Below are 25,964 nucleotides of genomic sequence, written 5' to 3'. Positions count from 1 at the left end.
ATGGTGATCAGAGGTGCACGTATCGTCAGCCACTAAGGGACATGCTCAACTGGTTAAGGTCAAACAACTGAGAAGCAAATCTGTGGTATTGAACAGAATATTTGCTGTAGCCCATTTTTTATACCAAGACAAAACAATGTACATGATAACACTTCCAATCACTTAAAATCACAAGTTATTATTATTAAGGCGTCGATCTAACAGAATCGTTAGCGCGGTGGACGAAATGCTTAGTGGTATTTCGCCCGTCGCTACGTTCTGAGTTTAAATTCCGCCGAGGTTGACTTTACTTTTCATTCTTTCGGGGTCGATAAATCAAGTACTAGTGAAACATTGGGGACGATGTAATCGGCTCATCGCCTCCCCCAAACTTGCTGTCCTTGAAGCAAAATTTGAAACCATTATTATTATTATTATTATTAAGCGCTGCAGTAGACTATTTCAATGTGAAACATATAGGCGGGGCTTTACAGACTTTTATATTTATTGCAGATTATATTATTTTAACCTCTGTTTTGTTTGTTTATTATGTTTTTAATCTGCTTAGATGGGATTACTAACACAAATGCAAGTTGAATTATTTTTTGTTGTTGTTTGATTGGTTAGCCAATCAAAGCATGACTACAGCTTTGTTTTGTATGTTAAGCTTAGAGAAAAGAATATTTACTATTGCATGTTCCGTTGGTCGTCCTAGTGAGATCGTTGAGAACCTGTGGTCGACATATCAACACGGCAATCATCTGCTTATCAAGTTTTTGAAAACATCAACATAAGCAGACTAGCAAGTTGACTGAACTAAACCGAAACAAACTTTCATTTCATCAGCATGCCGCCAACAACAAGTCCTCCGGCGCCAGCTGTTCAACAGAACCCCATTAAGCCGCCACCCCCAGGAAGTCTTCCGATGGGTCCACCGCCTGGAGCTCCTTACAACATGCCGATGACACCGCCGACGACCCCGGGCCAGCCGCATCAGCAAGGGCCTTATCAAGTTCCGTATGGTCCCCCTCGTCCCCAAGGCCCTCCTGGTCAACCGCCTATGAATTATCCTGCTCAAGGACCACCTCCACGATACCCTGGGCCTCCAGGCCCTCCAGGCCCTCCAATGCAAAGACCTCCAGGACCACCTGGCCCGCCAGGACAACCTGGTCAACCGCCGATGCAATATCCTCCGAGATATCCAGGTCCGCCGGGTCCGCCAGGCCAACCAGGCCAACCAGGCCAGCCTCCGATGCAAAGGCCACCCTATCAATATCCTCCCTATCCACCACCTGGACAACAACCGATGCAACAGAGGCCTCCGGGACCACCTGTTCAAGCTCCAATGTATCCTCCAAGACAAGGTGGACCTCCACCCCAAGGACAACCAGGATACCCTCCTCAAGATCCGCGAATGCAAATGTATCCCTACGGAGTCCCACCGCCTCCACGTCCTCAAGGGCCACCACCACCACCTTCGGGTCCCCCAGTAATTACTATAACTGAAGCACCTAAAGCTGATGAAGAGAAGAAAGACGATGCGAAAAAGACCGAAGAGAAAAAAGCTGATGCGAAAAAGACCGAAGAGAAAAAAGCTGATGCGAAAAAGACCGAAGAGAAAAAAGCTGATGCGAAAAAGACCGAAGAGAAAAAAGCTGATGCGAAAAAGACCGAAGAGAAAAAGGCTGATGCTAAAAAGGCTGAAGAGAAAAAAGACGATGCCAAAAAGCCTGGTGAGAAAAAAACCGAAAGTGGAAAAGTTAGCGACAAAAAAGCTGACGAGAAAAGTGTTGGCAAAACTGTTGAGAAGAAAAGTGATGACAGGAAACCAACGGCAAAAGAAACCGAGCCTGGAAAATCTGAACCGGGTAAACCAGTCAGTGTTCAGAAAACTCAATTTAAACCGAAATCTCCTATGAACCCTGTTGCAAAGTCAGAAAAACCACAAGCAGGAAAATACGGTTATAATCCAGTTGGTGGTCCACCGCCTTCACCAAAGAAAAGCAAGGTGCCAGCAGGTCAAACACAATCCAAGAAAGAAGAGCCGAAAACGACTGGCAAATATGGCTATAATCCTGTTGGAGGTCCACCTCCCTCACCAAAAAGGTCAAGACCACCACCAGTTGTTCAGCCAGCGAAAAAACAAGAAACTTCTACTGCTGGAAAATATGGTTACAATCCAGTCGGTGGAACTCCGACATCACCTAATATCGTAAAATCATCTGTAGTTCCGCGAAAGCATAACTATGTTCCTCCAACTAGTCCAATCTCCTTTATACCGACAGCGAAACCTCCTGTTACGAACACCGGTGAAAAGCCGCGACAATTTGGTTACAAACCCGTCGGCGGGCCTCCGCTTTCCCCCAAAGCCACGCACACTTCTTTCCAACCGACTAATGTAGAGATCGTTAAAGGAACTGATCCTAGAAAGTCAAGATCCCAAGAACCAACTAGACCACCTCCGAAAAAAGTGGTTCCACCACCAACGAGACCTCCACCGATTACAGACCCAAAGAAAGCCCCACCTCCAAGACAAAGCGGGCCAGCGACTAAACAAAGTGCGCCAGCATCAAAACAAGGTGTACCAGCTTCAAAACAAACTGCGTCAGCTTCAAGACAAAGTATGCCGGCACCAAAGATTGAAGTTATTGAGAAAAAACCTGAACCAAAGAAAAGTGAGCCGGCAGTTTCGAAAAAACCTGCACCGGAAGCATCATCTAAACCAACAGACAAACCACCCCAGGCTACGGTAACCAAAGAAAAAAAAGAAGAGAAGTTGGAGCCAAAACCTGCCGAAAAACCGGCGGAAGCGATAGTGTCAAAATCAGAAGAAAAACCGAAAACAGTATCAAAAGAAGACAAAAAAGTAGTTGAAAAAGAGAAGAAAACTGAAGATGTACCGGCTGATAAAAAGGAGGAAGCTACTGGCAGGAAAGACAGTAAGATAATCTATATTCTTTTATTCTTTTATTTTTTTATTTGTTTCAATCATTTGACTGCGGCCATGCTGGAGCACCGCCTTGAAGGTTTTTAGTCAAAGAAATCCACTCCAGTACTTAGTCTTTGTATGCCTAGTACTTATTCTATCAGTGTCTTTTGCCGAACCGCTAAGTTACGGGTACATAAACACACCAGCATCGGTTGTCTATCGATGGCAAGGGGACAAACACAGACTCAGACACACATAGATATATACATACATATACGACGGGCTTCTTTCAGTTTCCGTTTACCAAATCCACTCACAAAGCTTTGATCGGCCCGAGGCTATAGTAGAAGGCACTTGCCCAAGGTGCCACGCGGTGGGACTGAACCTGGAACCATGTGGTTGGGAATCAAGCTTCTCACCACACAGCCACGCCCGCGTGCCAGAAGCCTTTAATAACTCTGTTGTTCTGTTGTTGTTATTTCATGAAGTTTTGTTGTAATGTTATTTCATGATCGTAATCATTCAGTGTCAATCTTAAATGCGTTGTGGTATTAAACTATGTTCTTTAACATTCTACATTCGAGTTTCACCGAATTCGTCTCAGCTTTTCGTGCTTCCAGAGTAAATGAAACACTTACCAGTCATTACCAAAAACATTTAATTGACTATATAGATACGGACGGCGCGAAACTTTTCTGCTTTAAGGTTTTAGCTTTACTTCGAGTAAAAGTTGCACCACAATTTTTGGGGTTAAAATCAAGTATAAAGTAGTGCCGACTTATACGCGAGTAAATACTACACGCGCACGCACGCACACACAGCCACACACACACACACACATGCACACAGACACACACACACACACACACACACACACATCTGCCCTTTCGAATTGTTACCCTAAGGAAATTAGAAAATCGTCAATTCTTTAGTTGTAATCAAAGAAAATAAAATGTCTGTGATGTTGATGTATTTCTCAAAATAATTCAGGACGTCGACAAAGTATCAATATATCGTATTTCGATTCCATTGATAACCATTCTACAACTGTGTTTCGATTCTTGGTAAAAAAACCGGGAATCGAAATAGGGTTGTATCGGAGTTATGCAGCAGTTTCTTGTTAACGGGCGTCCCTTGTTTCTTTACCATGTATCATATTTTACTATTAATGGATACGAGTAACTGTATGTGTGTGTGCGTTTTACATGTAGCTCAATTATTAAAATAGTGTTATACACAGCTCTATCGTATAAACATGTCTATATTCACGTACGTGAGCGTGTGTATGAGCATATACATACATATGTACACACACACACACACACATACAACGGAGTTCTTTCATTTTTCTACCTACCAAATTCTCTCACAAAGCTTTGGTTCGCCCGAAGCTGTAGTAAAAGGCACGTGTCCATGGTGCTACGCAGTAGGACCGAACCCCAAACCATGTGTTTGGGAAGCAAGCGTCATACCACGCACTTGTGCCTGCGCAGATAGATAGATAGATAGATAGATAGATAGATAGATAGATAGATAGATAGGTTACGAGTGAATATTATTATGTTTCCCAACTTATTTTGTAAAGTCATATTTTATCTCCAGTACAATATTCTGGGATAGAATATTTTTTTGAGAAACTCACAAATTATATACGTGTGTGTGTGTGTGTGTGTGTGTGTGTGTGTGTGTGTGTGTGAATATGTGTGTATGTATGTATATATATATATATATATATATATATATACAGGGTTGGCCAAAAGTCATCTGACAGGATAGTAAATCAAAATTCCATAAATGCTTAATATTCAATTTTATTTATTCATTCCAGTTATGAATGCTGTGAGTTAAAATCACCGTTTTTTTTTTTTTGTGTATTTTTTCTTTTTCAACATTTGTTTGTTTATTAGCGAAGTCTCATTCAGTTGTTAAACATAAATAAATCTTGGAATTAAGTGGTTTTGATTTTTTGGCCAACCCTGTATATATATATATATATATATATATATATATATATATATATATATATATATATATATATATATATATATATATATATATACATGTATACATGCAAACAGAAAGGGGAAGCAAAGACTGAAGATTTTCAGACGATGAATATTTAAGTAGAAATATATAGATACTTATATATTAATAGATCAAACTTAAACAGAGTGCAAACGACAGAGAAGATTGAAGGGGTGGAAGTAGTGTTATAAATCCATCGGAGTTTAAGTTCGAATCATTTGAGCGCTACTAAGTGATTTCTATACCGAGAATCTCTGGATCTTATCTGCTGACTATGCATGTGCGTATGTATGTATGTATGTATGTATGTGTGTATGTATGTATGTATGTATGTGTGTATGTATGTATGTATGTATGTATGTATGTATGTATAGATAGATAGATAGATAGATAGATAGATAGATAGATAGATAGATTTATAGATATTGTTGCCGTCATAAAATATAGAAACTTCGAAAGAGCGTGAAATAAATCTTTGTTTGGAAGGTGAGATTCGAAGCAGATAAAGCTATAAACAACAGCTTGTAGATATTAGTTGAGAGAGAGAGAAAGTGAATAATAGAAAGGGAATGATTCAGTTTAAATTATGTATGATAGTGTTGGGAATAGAATTCTTTGGATGGTATTCCAGTCTATTTTTTGCCACCGGTCAGCCTTGTTCACACAGATCCATAGCGAATGCATTTGGTCATCCTATCTTTTTTGCAATCTCGTCCTTCTTTGTGAGAGACGATAGATTCTGATAAGAGTCAGATTTGGCTGCTATTCCTAATATGTCAAGCAACCAGGTCGAAGCTCCTTCATTGGCTTGCTGTTGTCGTGCCAGCATGGGCTGCTCAAGAAGACTAGTTTTTTTTTCTGTGAGTGTCTTTAAATAAGTGGTAGCTAATTGGCAAAGTCGTTAAAGCATCCGATAAAATGATTCGTTGTATGTGTTCTGTGATTCGAAACTCTGAGATCAAATCTCGCCGTAGTCAATATTGTATTTTCATTCTTTCGGGGGTTGATGATAAAAAAGTAACAAACCAGAACGGTGAATTAAAGAACTGTAAAATCGTAGGACTGGATGCTTTGCAGTATTTGTTCCAGGTCTTGCATTCTGAGTTCAAATTCCGCTATGGCCTACATGAATGGTAGACTTCCTCCAACGCCTTAAGCGGAGACCTCTCTGTTTCAAGCATTCAGGGCAGGTTTAAGGATACCTTCCTCGCCACCCCCGCTCACTAATCCCGGAAGGGTCATTGGCACTACTTTCCTTTCTGGCTAAAAGACGTATAAAATAAACTACTCACCAAAAGTGTATGTTTCGGGACATAGGTGATTTACGGATGTGGTCTGTGTGCTGTGACGTATCTAAAGCGTGTGCCGCCAGGAGCAGCCCTTGAGTTTGCCGCCCCACCCCGTGTCACCAAACCATTACAGACTTAGAAAATTACTATTTTTAAATCTCATAACATGAGATATTCAGTACTTTGTAGTAAAGTTTGTTTGCCAACATAACATGGCAGTCCCGGTCCCGGAAATCGCGATACACAGATATTGTTCTGAGCTGATTGGGGGTGCTAGATTCCCTTATTCGAAAATGTAAGGACACAGATCGTGTCATATAGCCAGCTGGAGACGACGTCTCCTGGGGCTAAATTACAGCAACATTCATCCTAACATGGGACTGCCATGTTATGTTGGCAAAAGATCTTTACTACATTACAGGCTTATTCAGCAGTCCCAAAAGTTCCACCCCCGTAAAAGCGTCGCACGGGACAAACCTCCCGCGCCCACACACATATAAACTGGCGCTCCGTCGGTTACGATAACAAGGGTCCCACTTGATTCGATCGACGTAACAGCCTACTCATGAAATTGACGTGCAAGTGGTTGAGTACTCCACGGGTACACGTACCCTTAACGTAATTCTCGTGGAATTTCAGCGTAACACAGAATGTGGTGATGCTGGCCCTTTGAAATACAGATACAACCTATTTTTGTTACTACCATCAAATAGGTTCTATGCAGACCGAGATGATGTTGAAGTGTGAAGCATGTTGAGATTTGCTGTTGCGAGATTGGGAGACGAAACAGGATTGATACAATCTACGGTAGATCTACAGTAAAAGAAAAAGGATAAATATCCTATGGACTCGTAAGGAACGGCTTTCCGATTTCCGTAGCGTATATATATATATATATATATATATATGCGAGTAAAAATAAATACAAAAAAGGTGGGGGTTTTTTGTATGATTGTGTATAGAGGAATATATTATTTTGCTTAAAAGAGTTCCAACACTGTCTGTTTTTTATGTTTTATTTATATTCCGGCAGAACTAATGTGGGGTATAGAATATGGAATATACAATATATAATATGATATACAATATACAATATAAAATAAAATAAAATAAAAATGGATGGCACCATGAAAGAAAGTATTGAATGTAGATGAAATATTGAGTGTTCAATATAAAGGATCAAATATATAAATATATAAATATAAATATATATATATAAAGGCGACTCGAGTTTCAGGGCTATTTCCCTTCGTCATGGCCGGTATGACAGACTTTAACAGACTATATATATATATATATATGTATATATATGTGTGTGTGTGTATATATATATATATATATATATATATGGAAAAAAAGTCAAGGTAGAAAATGCTAAAATAGTTTTATAAAAAACATTTCAGTACCGGTTTCAGTCATTGAGACTTTTTCAACTGTAAGTATGGAAAACAATTAAATTTTAGAAAAATTGAAAGAAAAGTTTTTTAAAAGAATATTTGCATAGTATTCAAACACAAGGTGCATTTTCCTTCTTTCTGCCTGTCTCTGTCTCTCTTGCAAGAAACAGCCAGATTTCTTTCTCTAACATATTACTTAGTTCAACCTACACAAGGGAATGTGTTAAAAACAAAACACGAATGGCTATGGGGATCCACCAGAATATTATAGTAAAGGGGTCCAGAGATAATAAATTGTTGAGAACGCCTGATTTAAACAGTGGTTCTCAACAATTTTTGTTTACCTATGAATCCCTTTTAATAAGATGGACCCCTCCTCATTCGATGTTTTAAAAATTCTATCATTTTCGTAATTAAATATTGTTTTGTAATCTAGACACAAGGCCCGAAAGTTTTTTGGGAGCGGGGGTGCCAGTCGATTATATTGAATTCAGTACGCAACTAGTACTTAATTTATCGATCTCGAAAGGCAAAGTCGACCTCGGCGGAATTTGAACTCAGAACGTAAAGACAGACGAAATACCGTTAAGCATTTCGCCAGTCGTGCTAACGTTTCTACCAACTCGCCGCCTGTAATTAAATCTTACTAGGAATTGTATAAAAATTTGTTAAAATATTTTGCGTTCTGTAGACGTATAACCAATTTATGGCACATAACTCTTAACAAAATTTTGTAGGAATTTCCAAGGGTCATATGGACCCCAATTGAAAACCATTGCTCTATATTTTGCCATCGTTTCCCTTCTAGTCTTCTTACTTGTTTTTCTCTGTCTTCTTTTCTACTTATCTACTCTCCCATCAATCCCTCATCCATCTATTTGATTTCGATTTCTACTTGGAGCCATTTCATTTGTGAATTTAACAGAAGCTGGGAAAGTGTATGGATGACAAAACGAATTTATTGAAATAAAAATATAGCTACACGTCCATAAACTTACACGAACTCGTACTAAGTGCAAAACATTAGATACGTCTGCCGATCAAAATGTACATACACACACAAGTATGTGTGTGTGTGTGTATGGCCATCTCTCTTTCCTTGTCTGTCTGTCTATATATATATGTATATATATATATATATATATATATATATATATATATATATATATATATATATATATATATATATATATATATATATATATATATATATATATATATATATATATATATATTTCTGTCTATCTGTCTGTCTGTCTTCGTGTCTGTGTATCTATCTATCTATCTAAACTATACTATCGTTTTCTAACTCACAGGTTTAAGTGCAAAAGGTGAAAAAAGCAGTCGAAGAGGTTCGCGCGTCTCATTTTCCAGTGCTTCCGGTGCTGCTGCGAAACGGTTGAGTATAGGAAGCCAAAAGGATGAAATGCAGCCACCCATGACACCATTAAGAAAGAAATCCATCCAGCAGTTCCTTATGGAAAAGGCTAAACAAGAAAGACACAGACTATCAGTGTTGCCTGGTGACGCAGGACGAATATCCATATCTCAAGCTAGACCAGGAGAGCGAATCACATTTGCTAACCTCGTTTTAAAAACACAGGTATGTTCACTTAATTATCATCATATCATATTGACAGTTATATACACGTATATACATATACAATTATATGCGTGTGCGTAAGTAAATATATATATATATTGTGTGTGGATAATATGTATCACCTCTCTCTCTCTCTCTCTCTCTCTCTCTCTATATATATATATATATATATATACATATAAGATGAAAGTGGAAACAGCACAGAAGTAAATTTAGAAAGAAATTAATAGAACAATTTAAAATTTTATATATATAGAAAATATTAAATATTACCGGTTTCCATGATGGATTTCATGTTATCAAATATTAATAAAAATTTGGAATTTGAAGTAAAAACAGTTCGTATTTATCTTCTGTTTGGTGGTTAGAACATGTCCGGAGTTTTTTCGTACAATCTTCTTTAAATATAGTTTATTTGTAAATAATTTGGTATAGAGCTCAAGGTGTTAGAAAGAAAGAGAGGGGGGCTGTAGTTGTCTATTGTCTAAAAAAAATCTCTGTAGATTCCTGTCGAGGGATTGGCTTAAAACATTTATTGAATGGGTTTTATGTCCAGCTCCGCTCGAAACGTCAAATTCTCTTTCTTTCCTTTCCCGAGCGTCCAGTAACACAATCTGTATCACGTCTTCACGTTGTTGTTTTTTTTTTTGTGTTTTTCCTTTTTTGAACTTATATATATAAATTTTTTTTAAAAAGCGAAGAAAAAACATAACAAGAAAAAACAACAACGCAAGGACGTGGTGCATGCAAAATATTAGCAGACGCTCACGGAAGGAAAGAAAGGTAGTTTTACGTTTCGAGCAAAGCTCTTCGTCAGAAACAGAAGACGGAGGAAAGTCCAACAGAAAAGGAAGACGGAGGAAAAAATCGCCAACGATCCACATGTGATTACGCATGGATTAGTGGCATTTGGCTCTCGATCATAGCGTCGTGAGTTCGATTCCTGGTGGAACGTTATATCCTTGAGCAAGACGCTTTATTCCACAATGCTCCAATCCACTCAGCTGGCAAAAATAAGTTGTACCTGTAATTCAAGGGGCCAGCCTTGTCACATTCTGTGTCACACTGAAATACTCTGAGAACTACGTTGAGGATACGTGTGTCTGTGGAGGGCTCAGCCACTTGCATGTTAATTTCATGAGCGGGCTGTTCCGTTGATTTTTTAAAAAATTACCAATGAGGGGCGGTGGGTTTGTAGAACTTGTAGCGCCCTCTCAGTTAATTAGAAAGAAATTTTTAAAGGGATGTAGCTTAAGTGACCTTCCGTAGAATGTTCTGGAACATTCTATGAATTTCCGGATGACGTGAAGTGAGGGACGGGACTTCCGCTCCACGTATTATAAAACGAAAAAGCGAAAGTTAATCTTCCGTTTTTGTATTTGAGCTTTGGATGAGGAGCGTTGTGTGTATGTACGTTGTTCTTTCAACCGTCCTCCAATTATAAGATTATCGTTTTTATTTCAAGGTATTCTTATATACTATGTCGCATACACAACATTGAGAAACTATTATCTGTAAAGTTGCTGCACACCACAATGAATAACACCATTATTGTTCCTGTTTAATGATTTTCTTCGTGTTGTTTTGCTCTGTTGAACGTTGAGGAGTTTTCACCTAGAAAATGAATATGTTATAGTGATCCTGCCAAAGTTTCCTTCAAAGCCAAATTAGTGGTTGGCATGCCAGAGATGTCTACTGGAGTAGACAATCCAATGTCTAATTCATTAAAAACTGTTAGAGAGTCGGATTGAGGGCAGTATCATTAGTATGCCGGGCAAAATGCTTAGTGGCATTTCGTCCATCTTTTCGTTGTAAGTTCAAATTCCGCCGAGGTTGACGTTACCTTTCATCCTCTCGTGCTCGATAAAATAAATATCAGTTGAACACTGGGGTCGATGTAATCGACTTATCCTTCTCCCGAAATTGCTGGCCTTGTAAAAGTTGATAGTAGTAATAGAGACATTAGTCTCTCTCTATCACCTTTCAACAGCATTATATATGAAGGAACAGTAGAACAATTCAACAACATAATAAAAATAAGGTTTTACTTTTTTGATGATGCTTGGTTATATAAATCCTGTGTCACTCAGCTTAGCAGCCGCTGATTAATTTGTAATCGGTATTGGAAGATTAAGAGCTTCCTTGATGCATGCCAGAGGAGCAAATAGCTATCATATCGATAGCATCGTGGTGAAGAGTGCTTCGATGATTCCTCAATGGCGGCTATAATTTCGCGCCACTACAGCCTTATTCCAAAATTTGAAGCCAATGTTAATTTTTAGATTAGTGAGAACGTGAGCAATGTTTAAGCGTTTACCTCATGTAAAGGCAAAGGTTTATAAACAAAAACAAAAATACCAAACTGTCAAAATGTCTAAATGCCAACATTTAGAAGTTACTTATTTGTAGCTGTGGATTTTACTTAAAACTAGAATTAAAACTTTTAGGAGTGAACTGTTCTTAATCCTTGTTAATTCTTGTTAAACTTTATTCAAAAACACAGTATCACAATGTCGGAGGCATATATGCATTAAAACAGCATCCTTATAGAGATTTTAAAAAAACCGTAACTATTAGTCAATGAATCTGCTATCGAACGAACTTAACAATCAATGTTTAGATTGCAGCATGTGTTAGACGATCAATGAAGCAGATTCAACGCCCTTAACCACGAGTTTAATAACACAACCTGCTAAATTTTTTTTTTATAATTGTCCAGTTAATATGGTCTTTTGCTTGAAAGTCAATGCGACGAGAGAAGGGGAATAGAAAAAGAAAATTAAAAACAAAACAAAAAAGATGAAAAAAAAGAAAGAAAACACCTATAGAGCCGAGCAGATTAATAATATCAAAATTAGCACTCGGCCCATTTAAGCTGGATAATAAGTAATATTTATATTATTTGGCAAGTATCATCTTCTCGTAAAACCCGATTAACTTAGATGAGTTGCTGTCTAAAACGTGCGCACGAGTTAAATATCAAACACGTTTTTTTAAATTTTACTAATCTCTCTCTCTCTCTCTCTCTCTCTCTCTCTCTCTCTCTCTCTCTCTCTCTCTCTCTCTCTCTCTCTCTCTCTCTCTCTCTCTCTCTTTCCCTTGTCCCCCTCTCTCAATCTAGCTTTCATCTTTCATCTTATCTTTTACTTGAAGGCGTTGAGCTGGAAGAAACGTTAGCGCGTCGGGCGAAATGCCTAGCGGTATTTCGTCTGCTGTTACGTTCTGAGTTCAAATTCCGTTGACTTTGTCTTTCATCCTTTCGGGGTCGATTAAATAAGTACCAGTTACGCACTGGAGTCGATATAATCGACTTAATCCGTTTGTCTGTCCTTGTTTGTCCCCTCTGTGTGTAGCCCCTTGTGGGCCGTAAAGAAATAAGAAACGTTAGCACACCAGGCGGAATGCTTAACAGTATTTCGTCGTTTTTACATTCTGAGTTCAAATTCCGCCGAGGTCGACTTTTGCCTTTCATCCTTTCGGGGCCGATAAATTAAGTACCAGTTGCATACTGTGGTCGATCTAATCGACTGGCACACATCCCCCAAACTTCGGGCCTTGTGCCTAGAGTAGAAAAGATTATCTTTTACTTGTTTCAGTCATTTGACTGTGGCCATACTGGGGCACCGCTTTGAAGGATTTCAGTCGAACAAATCGACCCCGGGACATAATTATTTTAAAGCCTAGTACTTATTTTATCCGTTCTTTTGCCGAACCGCTAGATTACGGTGACGTAAACACGAATCGCTGTAAGAGGATATGATTTGAAGAAAATTTGGTTGATATTTCTAGCAGGTTGAGCCACCACATAGAGGTACATATCGCCCAACGCGTCACTTATATCGTAATAAGTGATAGTAATTCATTCCTTTTGGTTGTTATAAGGTGTTTAGTCTGAACGAGTAATCACTTTACTAATTAATTGAGTAAACATTTTGCTAGTTTCTGGATTGAGTTATTTACACACACACGCAGGCACGCACACACACACACACACACACACACACATGCATACACACATGTATATATATATATATATATATATATATATATATATATATATATATATATATATGTATATATATATATATATATGTATATATATATATATATATATATATATATATATATATATATATATATATATATATATATATATATATATATATATATATATATATATATATATATATATATATATATATATATAAAAGCTGTTTAGTCTGATCGAGTAATCAATTCACTAATTACTTGAGTAAAAACTTTGTCATGTGTGTGTGTGTGTGTGTGTGTGTGTGTGTGTGTCTGACAGATGGGATCAAATGAATCGAGCAGGTTATGAACAAACGAATACAACAGCGATTGGGCATGTTCGCGTTCGAATCTACCGGAACGAATTAAAAATGACGATGCCAGTCATCGTCATTTCATGTACATATATATCTATCATGTATACAGTGACATAGATAAAGCTTGCGCTGCCGGGATAATCGTGCAATTTGCGCATCATCTTTGCTTCCCAAAAAACACGACATGTATTCTCAACCTTTTCTGTCAAAGAGCGTAGGCTCGAAATGTCAAAGACTTATCCATTCTTCATGAGCGTCAAACTAATACATCTCCTCGTTGTTCCCTCACCTCTCTTCGTCTTTTGTTTTCTGTAGATTTCATATATACATATACACACACACATACACGCACACATCTATATATACATATTGGCACGGGAGGGAACTTATCATTATTCAGAAGTTGCATAAGAATGTCTCTAACATAAAATAAATCCGACATTTGTGTACAAAGAGAAAGAGGCAGAGAGGGAGAGACCGAGTTGTTAGAGAAAAAGAGCTAGACAGGCATATAAGAGGTAACGCTAACACTACCTTCCTATCAACCTACCTACCTACCTACCTACCTACCTACCACCCAACCTATCTATCTATCTATCTATCTATCTATCTATCTATCTATCTATCTATCTATCTATCTAGACAGACAGACAGATAGACAGACAAATAGATAGATAAATAGATAAATAGGCAGACAGCCAGACAGCCAGACAGCCAAACAGATAAATAGATAGATAGATAGATAGATAGATAGATAGATAGATAGATAGATAGATAGAGAGAGAGAGAGAGAGAGAGAGAGAGAGAGAGAGAGAAATAGACAGACAAACAGACATAGATAGGTTTCTTTATTAGGCACACAGGGCTCAACACAGAGGGGACAAAATACAGATGTAGAGCTTTTTCTTTTCGAGGGGGGCGAAAACAAAGCAGAAAAAAAAAACAAAAGTGGGGACAACGATGAAAAAAAACATCGCAAAACGTTTGGGGTATTTACAAAAAATACGAAATAATACAGAAAATTCCCAATAAATGGGGAGGTTATCCGTGGAAAGAAAAACCTACGAAAAGACCACGGTAACCTCGGTCCTTAGTGTCACAGTTTGTTAAATAAAATTTCTTTTATTTATGCAAGAAACGTAAGTAACTCTCTGTTTACAAAATTTTAGAACGTTTTATAGAATCATGGTCAAGGTGGCTTCGTCATTTATACGTGCCATTCTTGCTACATGTATCCATCTTTTTTCGAAACATTTGCTAGACAACACTTGCCTCTCTACTCTCACCTTCCTTTTCAAGTGATACTTGAAAAAGTTGATGAGAGATTGACCAGAGAGGAAAGTATTTGTCTCTAATCCTTTCAGACGCGTCCACTAGATGCATTCTTTCGCCATAGCCACAAGTACGATAAATACAGCTCTTCCTTCCCGTTTAAAGGAAGGAGGCGTGACGATATTGACGATAGACTCGGTTGATAAACCGACTCGTCCCACACGCGACAGCAGTCGTTCGACATAAGCCCACAGCTCCAAAATGGTTGGACACTGCACGAGTGCGTGCAGAACGGTTTCATCGCTCTGACCGCATCTCGGGCAGGTCGGCCCCGCATTTCACGAGCCGTGTCTATAGAGCTTATCCCGAACGGGTAGCGCCTCTCGGTAACACTGCCAGGCCAGGGATCTCTGGAAGTTGTCCATAGGTCCCGGCCCGAAAGTCGTCCTGAACAGGCGGGTCAGGTATTCCTCGTCGACGCCCAGGTTCGCCCCGAGATCGTCGTCGTACCTGCCCTCCACTAATCCCCTATAGAATGACTTCGTTGTGATGCAGCCGCTCAAGGTCGACCCGGGACGGCAAAGTTGTTGCAGAGCAACGAGACACTCACGGTGCCATTCGCCATTCCTCGGCCTCTTTTTGATCCACGACTGCAGCTCGGTCATGGAGACGAGCTGCGGGAAAGCGCGTCGCACAAACGGCGACCACACCTGCTCACCGTCGTCTACGTAGAGCCGGAGATGTCGCAGTCTCAGCGCATGTCTGCGCATCATCAACCACGGCATGCCCAGCCCTCCTTTCAGCGGGTGTTGGCAACAAACGGATCGCCTCACCATCGGAACGCTTCCTTTCCACAAAAAGCGGAAGAGGATGCGCTCCATTTCGGTGATGGCGCGATCGGGACAAGGCACGACGGTCAGGTGGTATTCGATGACGGACGCGATGTACGCGTTCACCACCTCCGCCCGACCTTTTAGGGACAGCTTCCTCTCGGACCATTGCCGGCAGAGAGTGGCCACCCTACTCGTTATCTCGTCCCAGTTCTTCTCCGTTTGCAGGTCCGGACCGAACCAGACTCCGAGCAACTTGACCGGACCGTCCGTCCAGCGTCCCACTACTGAGGCGCTGCTGGACGGTATGGGCTTGCTCCTCCAGGTGCCGAGCAGCAAACCCACCGACTTATCCCGGTTGATTTTCGCTCCCGTCACCGCTTCGTAGTCTAGATAGATAGATAGATAGAGAGAGAGAGAGAGAGAGAGAGAGAGAGAGAGAGAGAGAGAGAGAGAGAGAGAGAGAGAGAGAGAGAGAGAGAAAGAGAAATAGACAGACAAACAGACAGACAGACAGATAGATAGATAGATAGATAGATAGATAGATAGATAGATAGATAGATAGAAAGATAGATAATCACATTTCATGGACTCTATTTAGAGATTTGAAGAAATGCACTTAAGTATTATTCTGTAATTTCTGCTTTTATTTATTTATTCCTTTTTGCTCGTCACAGCAGTTGTCGCACGAAAAGCATAATGGTTATTGTCATGGTGATTAATGAGATTTTAAAACATGGAATAATAATCGAGGCGTTGGCGATTGTGATGTCGGAAGTGGTGCAGGTGAGAGTGTTAATGGAGAAGCAGTAACAGTAGTTAGAAGGTTTGCCACGCGAAGAACACGCAGATGTGTGTATATGTGTGTGCTTTATCTCTTTATCTCGCTTCAGTCATTGGACCGCGGCCATGATGGGGCACCGCCTTGAAGGGTTTTAGTTGAACAAATCGGCCATAGTAATACTTGCTTTCTAAGTCTGTTACTTATCCTAGAGGTTCTCTTTCTCTTGCCGAACCACTGGGTGACGGGGATGTAAACGAACCAGCTCCGTCTGTCATGCAGTGATGGGACAAACACAAAACACAAAGGTATACACATATATACATATACATACATATATATATATATATATATATATATATATATATATATATATACAGTTTTTATAATAGTTATATACATAATTATAACAAGGGGTCAGCTTAATGCAGACGATAACAATATCTCTCTCTCTCTCTCTCTCTCTCTCTCTCTCTCTCTCTCTCTCTCTATATATATATATATATATATATATATATATATATATATATATATATATATATAAAGTGTAGTATATTGCCACTTAAGTGTGGCTGACCCCTAGGGGTGGATGTTGGGGCTAAAAGCAACAGTAACATCCACCCCTAGGGGTCAGCCACACTTAAGTGGCAATATACTACACTTTATCGTGCAGTTACTGTTAATACTTCATTTAGAGAATTAACATATATATATATATATATATATATATATAAACAAAGGTAGAACAGAAAGAACACAACAAACGGAAACCATAAGAATACAACATGAAGAAAAAAGGACGATAGCACAACAACGGCAAACAGGAAAAAACAAGATACACAGATTATTCGTGTATCATTACCTCTTCAGACGGAGCCCGGAACGTCTTCGCAGTTTCGCTCACTTATCTCCGATACTACCCAAAACCGGCTGGGCCAGGGACTTGAGTTAAATATATAAATATATAAATATATATATAAACGCTTACTGTAAAAAAAATAAGGGCACGTGGCGTTCCATTATGCAATCTGTGTATCATACTAAGGCACATACATTGTTGAAGACTTGATCAACTGAGGTATTCGTCTTGGGAATGCATCTCTTAAAGATGTTTAGCGTTAAAAACACAGAAATCTATCTGTAGCTGACGAAAATTGTCCATCAGTAGTGGTGGCATTGCTAAATGTGTGCATTTCTGCCCTTTTGTGCTTCGTCAGTGGCAAGTGTCCACTGGCAAACTCATACTAAGGCACATCCGTCCTTACTGACTGAAAAATCGCTGATGTCGCATTTAGCCGGCAGGTTGAATAAAAATTTATGCGCAACAGAAGCATTGATATATATTGATTTTAGTCACTGGATTGCGGCCATGCTGGGGCACTGCTTTCTAGTGCTTAATAGATCATATTGTCTCCTGTACATATTTCAGTGTAGCTGATACTGATATTAATCTTATCGTGACTTGGAATATCAAGCCTCTCTCCCCCTCTCTCTTTCTGTCTATTTCTATCTCTCCCTCCCTCACTCTCTGTCTATCTCTCTCCCTCTCTCTCTGTACATGCGTATGTATATGCACACGCACATAGACACAGACACACACACACACACACACACACACACACACACACGTACGTACGTGTGCGTGTGTGTATTATGGGAAGTGAAGGATATGAAAGAGTTAGATACTTCGCGATGATCTAATCCTTTTTCACACGAATGAAATGAACGCCAAATGGTCTGCACTAAGGTTTTACACACACACACACACACACACACATAGAGTTTCTCCCTCTTTCTCTCTTTCTTTCTCTCTCCCTCTTTTCTACGCATACACAGTTGTTCATACACACATACTCTCCCAGCTACTTACGTGTTCTCTCTTTCGCACATACACAAACGCATGTAAACACACATACATACATGTATACACACATATATGTATACACGAACACATATTTACACGCATACACACACAATTCTTACATACACACTCAAAGGGAGTTTTCCTCGTCTCTCTTCTTTCTCTATCCGGCTTTCTGTCTCCATAACTCATTCTCTATCCTTTTTTTGTCTGTATCCACTCTCCATGTTATTATCTCTTCCATGTTATTCTCTTTCTTTCTCTGCTACCTTATCTCTACGCCCTATCATTAACAACAACTAAGTCAACATAGCAGTCGTCTGCTTCATTTTTAAAGTTTTTCTGTGTTCAACAGAAGTCAGACAACTGCACAGATAAACGGAAGTAAGGCTTTTTGGAGTGAAAAGAGAAAATCAAGTTTTGCAAGCAAACCAACTGTAAATGCTATAAGACATGGAAACAAGTGAGAAATGTAATAACAATTGATCAAAATTTATTCACTATCAGTGCAGTGGATGTTATTTTATGTGAAATATGGTCAGAACGGTCAATAAATAAACTATTTCCCTTGCTTAGAAAGATGGGGCAGGCTGGCCATAAGCAGAAGCAGAATTCAGCTGAGAATGGCAGATATTCAAAGAATAAGAAAGTTCGTGATTCGTACGAATCTTCATCATCTGTAAGATACAATGGGAATGAGCCGTGTTTACCAAGTTTTTCTATGAAAAATGCAGAGAAAGCATGCAATTTGTCGTTCCAAGAGTTAGAAATGATGGACAATAGGAATTTGGCCATGGAGCACAACACAGCTCAGAATAAGTATGACATGGATCAGATTTGTGTAGACAGGATGCCGAACATGTATCCAGTTGAGCCAGGAGAAAACCACTCATACGGTGGTCCTGTTGGACAAGAAATATGGTATACTGAGGTAGATTTTAATCCTCATTACACTAACAGATCTTCATATAATAATCAAGGTTTCGAAATGGAGCCTGGTGACCCAATAGGAACATCAAATAATGTCAGAGTACAATTTAACATTCCAAATATGCCGGAAGTTCAATCAAACCGGAACGAGTCAACGGAAAACATGGACGTGCATTACCAAAATAACAATACTGTTGAAGGAGACATGTCAGAAGACAACGGGATCATATTACCATACAATACATTATACTCTCAGGTTGAAATACATCCGAAACCTAGTGATTTCGAATGTAACAGTTCAGGAGAGCAATGTTACTATCAATGTGTAAACACGGAGGATGAAATATCTTCTGATGAGAAAAACAAAACGGTTAGCTTTGTTGAGAGTGCATACACAGACACAGCGAAAACAACAGAACCGTTATTTGACATACAAAGAAACTTAATGGAATCGGTTGTTGGAAATAGAGTTGATATATCTGCGATAGATGTTATTGAAACGAGACATTCACCATCTTGTTCCTACGATGAAGATGGACAAAGCATTGAAGAAATTGATACAAATACTGATGTTAAAGATGAAACGGCAGGAACGTCGTCAAGTAGCAGTGTGGTTCATCGGATGGTGGCAAGAACCGTCAAGAAAATTAGTTTACTTAGCGACCTTATCAGGCAATGGAAATGTAATGCTAAAGAAAAAGATTGCTTTGACGAATTACAGGTAAGCACTAATTGTTACCGTTTACCAGGAAAGATGCTTCTACTGTTATTGTTTCTTCTGTTGCTGCTAATTATAGATAAGCACTAATTCTTTCAATGCCAGTGAAACACTGTGTTCCACAACACAGAAAGAAATCTCTCTGACTATCTATCTTTGGTTTTGATGGTCTCTTCATAACATTAATATCTGTAAATCTCCCACCAGATCCATCCCCTGTTTTTTTTTTTCAGTTGCGGTTAGATATTCATGGGTAAAAACTACAGAATAGTTTTTTCGTGTCAAAATAAGAAAACATTGCAAACGAGCTTGACCGTTTTGTATATTAATTGAGAATGATGGGCGGTTCCAGACATAGTATACTTAGGACTCAATGTATCTTTTTCTGTTTTAAAATGGCAGAGAAGGATTGCAATGGAAATCTAGCTGGTATTTCTAGCAGGATGTTCAATCGCGTATAAGTCTTTTCGTTGGTGTCATCATCGTCGTTGTCGTCGTTGTTGTTGTTGTTGTTGTTGTTGTTGTTGGTGGTGGTGGTGGTGGTGGTGGCGGCGGCGGATTTGGTGGTGGTGGTGGTGGTGGTGGTGGTGGTGGTGACAGTGGTGATGGCGGTCTTGCGCGGCCTTTTATCCCAAGCTATATATGATATCCAGTCAAATATTTCACAAACGTTTCTTTCCTATTTGTTTCAGCGTATGAAAAAGAAGCTATTCATCAACCCAAAAGAGGTTTTGGGAACCACTCCACCCCAGGGCTTGGCTCTTAGTATGACGAACTTGGTCAGTAAAGTTCTCACCGAAGCTTCAACTGTTGAAAAAGATATCCATCCTTACGGACGCGGAAATATGTACACCAATGCTTTCGCTGGTAAAAAATCGCTGGTGAAACTCGATCCCGGAAAGCTTATGTTCTGGGGTATCGTCATATGCATGGTGACTGGAGCGGCATTTGGAGTTATTATTCTATCAGGTGAGTTGTTCTTCTTTCTCATTGTGTGATCGTATAACAAGATGTGGCAGGACTGTGTATTTCTTGCCACCTTGGCCAGTTATTTAAACACAGGCACAACTCAGTTCACTCCCTTATTCTTTTTTTTTTTATCATTAATTTACATAAGATTTGAATAACAATTTAATTACAAAGAAACAAAGATTAAAAAAAAAAGTGTGGATAAGCAGCAGAACAAATGGTTTGTTCAGCTGCGCCCTGCGGACATGACTACGATGGCGTTGCTGCAGAGAATGTCCAGTGACAGTTACTGCAGCAAGCACCTCATCTCATTTCTCAGACGGGCCGCAGTTATACTGATTCTAAGGAGGCGATCGGTAATGTTATGCTTCTGCTCAGACTTACCTTTCAGAGTATTAGTCGAGCATTACCTTTCTTGTTTATCCATTTTTCTTGAGGTAGCAGGGAAGTTCGTAAATTCAATTCCTAGAGACAGTGAAATTGCCGCTTCGTAATTGGTAAAGCATGAGCTTTGGGCCGCACAGGGCGGCCCAAATTGACTGTCCCCTTCTTTAGACGTAACGCCGATTACAACAAAACATGTGTATAAAGTGGCTGCTTTTATGATACACATGTTCCATGCTACGCCACAAATAAGAAAGTAAAAAAAGAAAAACAAAACACACATAAACATGATGGCTTAACAACGAACAAAAATAAAAAGGATCATCTCTCTCTCTCTCTCTCTCTCTCTCTCTCTCTCTCTCTCTCTCTCTCTCTCTCTCTCTCTCTCTCTCTATATATATATATATATATATATATATATATATATATATATATATATATATATATATATTAATAACGAGAAATACTTCGTGGATGGAGATTTTATATTTTTATTAATGCATTGCTACATATGTTTCGGCACGACATGTATTTTTATGGGAGGTAGACATCTAGATATCTACCATATACAAAATACAAGGATATATTTGTATATATACAAAAAAAACAAACAAACAACGATTGACAGTTTTTTTTCCCCATAAACATCGAAATTATCTCTCCCTCATCACTGAGGAAACTGAGGTACGCTTCAGCATATCCCGCTCACAGCAAAATAATAATTTATGCCTGGATACAAATAACATTTCTAGTGAAGACTAAATGAAAAATCTTTCCCTTCGTTTCACAACGTTGAATTAATTGACGGCTAACTAACCCCAGTGTTGCGCAATAACCTGGCCGAACAACCTGATCGTTACACAATGACTGTTTTGCGCAACTAATAGATCACTATGTCAGTGGTGTCCAGTTTCATTAGGCCTCGTGTGATGGCTCTTTTATATTATATCTGTTTCAGTTATAAGACTGCGGCCATGCTGGGGCACCGCCTTGAAGGGCTTAGTCAAGTAAATCGATCTCAGTGCTTTTTAAGTCGGTCTTTTGTGCTGAATCGCTAAGGACGTAAACAAACCAACACCGGTTGTCTTTCAGAGTGTAGGTCACACACACGCACACACACACATACACGACGGGCTTCCACGTAGTTTCTGTCTACAAACTCACAAAGCATTATTAGAACTCGGGGGCTATAGTAGAAGACATTTGCTCCAGATTGGGCTCAGTGCGACTGACTCGAAACCATGTGGTTGCAACGTGAGCTTCTTGTCTACATCGAAAGGAAAATTTTGTCTACTTTTATTATTTAGCTCCAGATCAGCTCTGATTAAGCAGAACCATCATCAAAGACCTTCTTGCCCCCCTATTTTTTTAGAAGTAGGTGTAAACAGTATGGTTTTTATTTGGGAAAAATTCGGCTGCTGTTTCTAGCGAGTCTAGTGATTACGTAGAGGCTCTCTTTGTTCGGTAAAGAGAATCTGGAGTCATTGCTCTTTGTTTTCAAGAGATAAAATTAAAGTCAATCCTGATCTATGATTTGAACTTAAAACCACGAAACAGCCAATTAGACATAAGATATTCGTTAACGATGCGCCTAGATCGGCTCTTGGTCATCTGTACACTCTTGGCTATCTGTACTCACACAAATAACAAAATAAGTAGGCTGTAACAGAGCCTCGACCCAACCACTCAATTTCCTACAAATAGCAATCAGATCTCCCTTAAAACACACCCTACTATCTTCAAAAGGAGGAAGGACTCCTTAGATAAGGTAGTTTTAGATACACTGGTTGAAAAAAAAAAAGAGAAAAAAAGACAAATGGTCACAACTGGGACATTGTTGATCTCTGGTCTGTTAGGTTAAGGTTGACATGGGTCTAAATCTGTTAAAACTTGAAGTGAAACAAATATTGCTATTTATGTTGGAGTAGGATGTCAGAAAATTAGAAGTTTGGATAATCATGGCTCTCGCGTGGTTACTAGCGATGTAAGTACTCAGTTGTCTTGGTTTACCAGGGACGTACACGTATTTAACTGCTACAAATACATCTTTATTATAATCTTCATTAGAGTAGCGCCTACATACTCATTTCCAAATTTCAACGGTTGATCTTTATTTCCTGTTAGAGAAGATTAGAAATACCTCTCGCCTCGGATAAAATATTCGTCTATCATACATAATTTGTATGTTTGGAAGAAATGAAATCTATTCTACAAGTCAGCGAATCACTCGTCAATTTTAAGGCAGTGTTACGCCACCTACAACACTAAACTATACTACCTTGACAGACATCAAAGATCTATATTATCCCGTGGTACCTGTTTACTATAGTGTGCTGTACCATCCAGTGGCACCTATTTACAACCTGTGGTATAACTCATTGCTTGCCCGCTAACTTTAATGTATCCTGTTTTCGGGCATGTTTTGCTGTTGGCAAGATACAAACTGCCGAGTTCTTAGTCGACTATTTAATCTATCATGTTAACTATATACACTTCCAAAAGTCCAAATATCGTGCATATCCTTTGGTAAACAATTGATCATTACTTTGTATTCCCGAAAAATACCGAACATGCCAAATAATAACGTGTTTATTTTTCAGAAATTCATCGTGGATCTTTGAAACGCTTGCTACAACGATACAATGGCTCGTTCCCGGATTGGTACTAACTTTACAACAAACCTTTGGTGTTTAATGTATTTCAAGGAAAATTTTTTTCTACCAAAAAAGCTACATATTTCAAACAATTTTTTCAACCATTTTTCAGTATAAAATGGTGGGTGAAGTAAGATATCTAACAACTAAGTTGGCGAATGACCAGTTCAATCATACAACATGAAGGCAAGATAATGCAAATTATATAAGTAGCTTGTATGAATGTATAATACAGATTTTAGATTATCATTTGAGACTGAAACACTAAAAATAGGCGTCTTATTTTTATGTGCTTATATCTGTATGTGTGTGGATGCATTTATGCAGTATATGTATACATACATATGCATTTATATTAGTGATAAAAATGTGTGTGTGGATAGGAAGGGATAGGGAACGAGTGTTTGATATAAAAAAAAAAATGAAAGAAAAATGTTTGAATGCCTATCTTTAATAAAATCTAATCAGATTTATTTGTAATAGCAAAAAAAAGCAAAAAAAAAAAAAGAAGAAATTCTTGGAACATTCCACCACTAAGAATCTTTACGGATCATAATCAAAAATTTGAACAAAATTGATATAGATATTTTGTTTAAGTAATTTTATTTTTCAGACAATTGAATGGATGTAGATCATATGTAAATATTAAACATCCCTATATCATCAACCATTTGAAAATAAATTTCATTTGCGTTGATGAGTTTCGAATGAAAACATTTTTTCGTTGGCCCATTTCTTGTGGCCTTTTTCATCCAAATAAATAATGAAATATTAGCTTGATCAAATGTGATGAAATAAACAATGGTTGAGAGGCTTTCTTTTAAAAAATAACATCCTCTTAATCAACGCCTATTTTCTTCTACAGAAGGAGCACACTCATGTGTATAGCACACGATATACAAAACGATAATGACTGTATATGCGTGTGCGCTCGTGATTTAGTGCATGTAATTGTTGTTTCAAATTACATATTTATTCTTGTATTTTGAAACGTAAATATAAAACAATGAAATATGGATGAATTATTCTCATCCTTTTTCATGTTAAGGATGTTGTTTCTGACTCAGTGCCTATTGGAAGAACATCTGTATATGAACCAAATTGAAAGGCTTGCCATCTGGGTCAATAGCTTCGTCAAGGTTAATAGCCGTTACTCTAAATAATATTTTCAGAAGTATCTAAGAATTAAAAATACATTTTTATACTTCCCAAAGGTAGATGATAAATACAATACTAGTTAATACTGTGGTAATATGAAATACGTTTCAAGTTGGAAATGAAAAGAAAAAAGAAAAAAAAAATCACTGGAAGTTACTGATTGCCATCGTTTTGTTTATTTTTTAATATATTTTAATGAAAACCGTATACACATTTGAGAGTAATTAATTTCTTCACAAAATCAATAATAACAAAGAAAATTCAAATTCGTTATGAAGGAAGGTTTTTGTGTTGATTAAACCACTAATATTTAACTCGTAGAAAACATAACTACTTTCCAGTGATTATTTTTAAAACATTGCTCCATCTATTATATTTGTTTAATCAAATATGCTATTTGAAAAAGGTCAAAATAATGGCGTCGTTTTATATTCAAAGTCTACAAAAATGGCGTCCACGATATTTTCAATTAATCCATCAAAAATACACCTAAAAGCTTATGTCGATACTTGCCATTTTCAGTTTCTGTATACTTAAAACACCATCTGTCCTTGTCAAAATATCATTAAGGGACTAATAATAGCCCCTTATTAAACTCTTTCATGAACTTTCATTTCAGTGTAAGACAAATATATTTTATAAAACCATTTTAAATTTAAAAAAAAAAGAGAATTAAAAAAATAAAAAATGCTAATTTCCAAGAAAAAAATTTACCAAGATTTTCCGTAAATTTCAAGTTGATAAACAGCACACAGAAGAAGAAGAAAGGCATTAAAACTTTACACTCCTGTACTTTTGCTTTATATAGTTTATTCTGTAAATAAATATAATTTCAAATA

At 38.2% G+C, this 25,964-nt stretch overlaps 1 protein-coding gene across 1 annotated transcript; it reads left to right on the top strand.

The window, feature by feature from the left end:
- The first annotated feature begins 637 nt into the window (after nt 1–637).
- Nucleotides 638–25,964, top strand: LOC106875375 (uncharacterized). Its single transcript, XM_089351499.1, has 4 exons — nt 638–2,918; nt 8,936–9,222; nt 20,653–20,929; nt 23,914–25,964. Exons 1-4 carry the CDS (start codon nt 827–829, stop codon nt 23,979–23,981), a joined length of 2,724 nt encoding a protein of 907 aa, XP_089207625.1. The 5' UTR covers nt 638–826; the 3' UTR covers nt 23,982–25,964.

Source organism: Octopus bimaculoides, chromosome 4 (genome assembly GCF_046866305.1).
Source record: "Octopus bimaculoides isolate indiv1 chromosome 4, ASM4686630v1, whole genome shotgun sequence".
NCBI lineage: Eukaryota > Metazoa > Mollusca > Cephalopoda > Octopoda > Octopodidae > Octopus > Octopus bimaculoides.
Note: the sequence above shows the minus strand (reverse complement) of the source record. Positions and strands in the feature narration are given on the sequence as shown.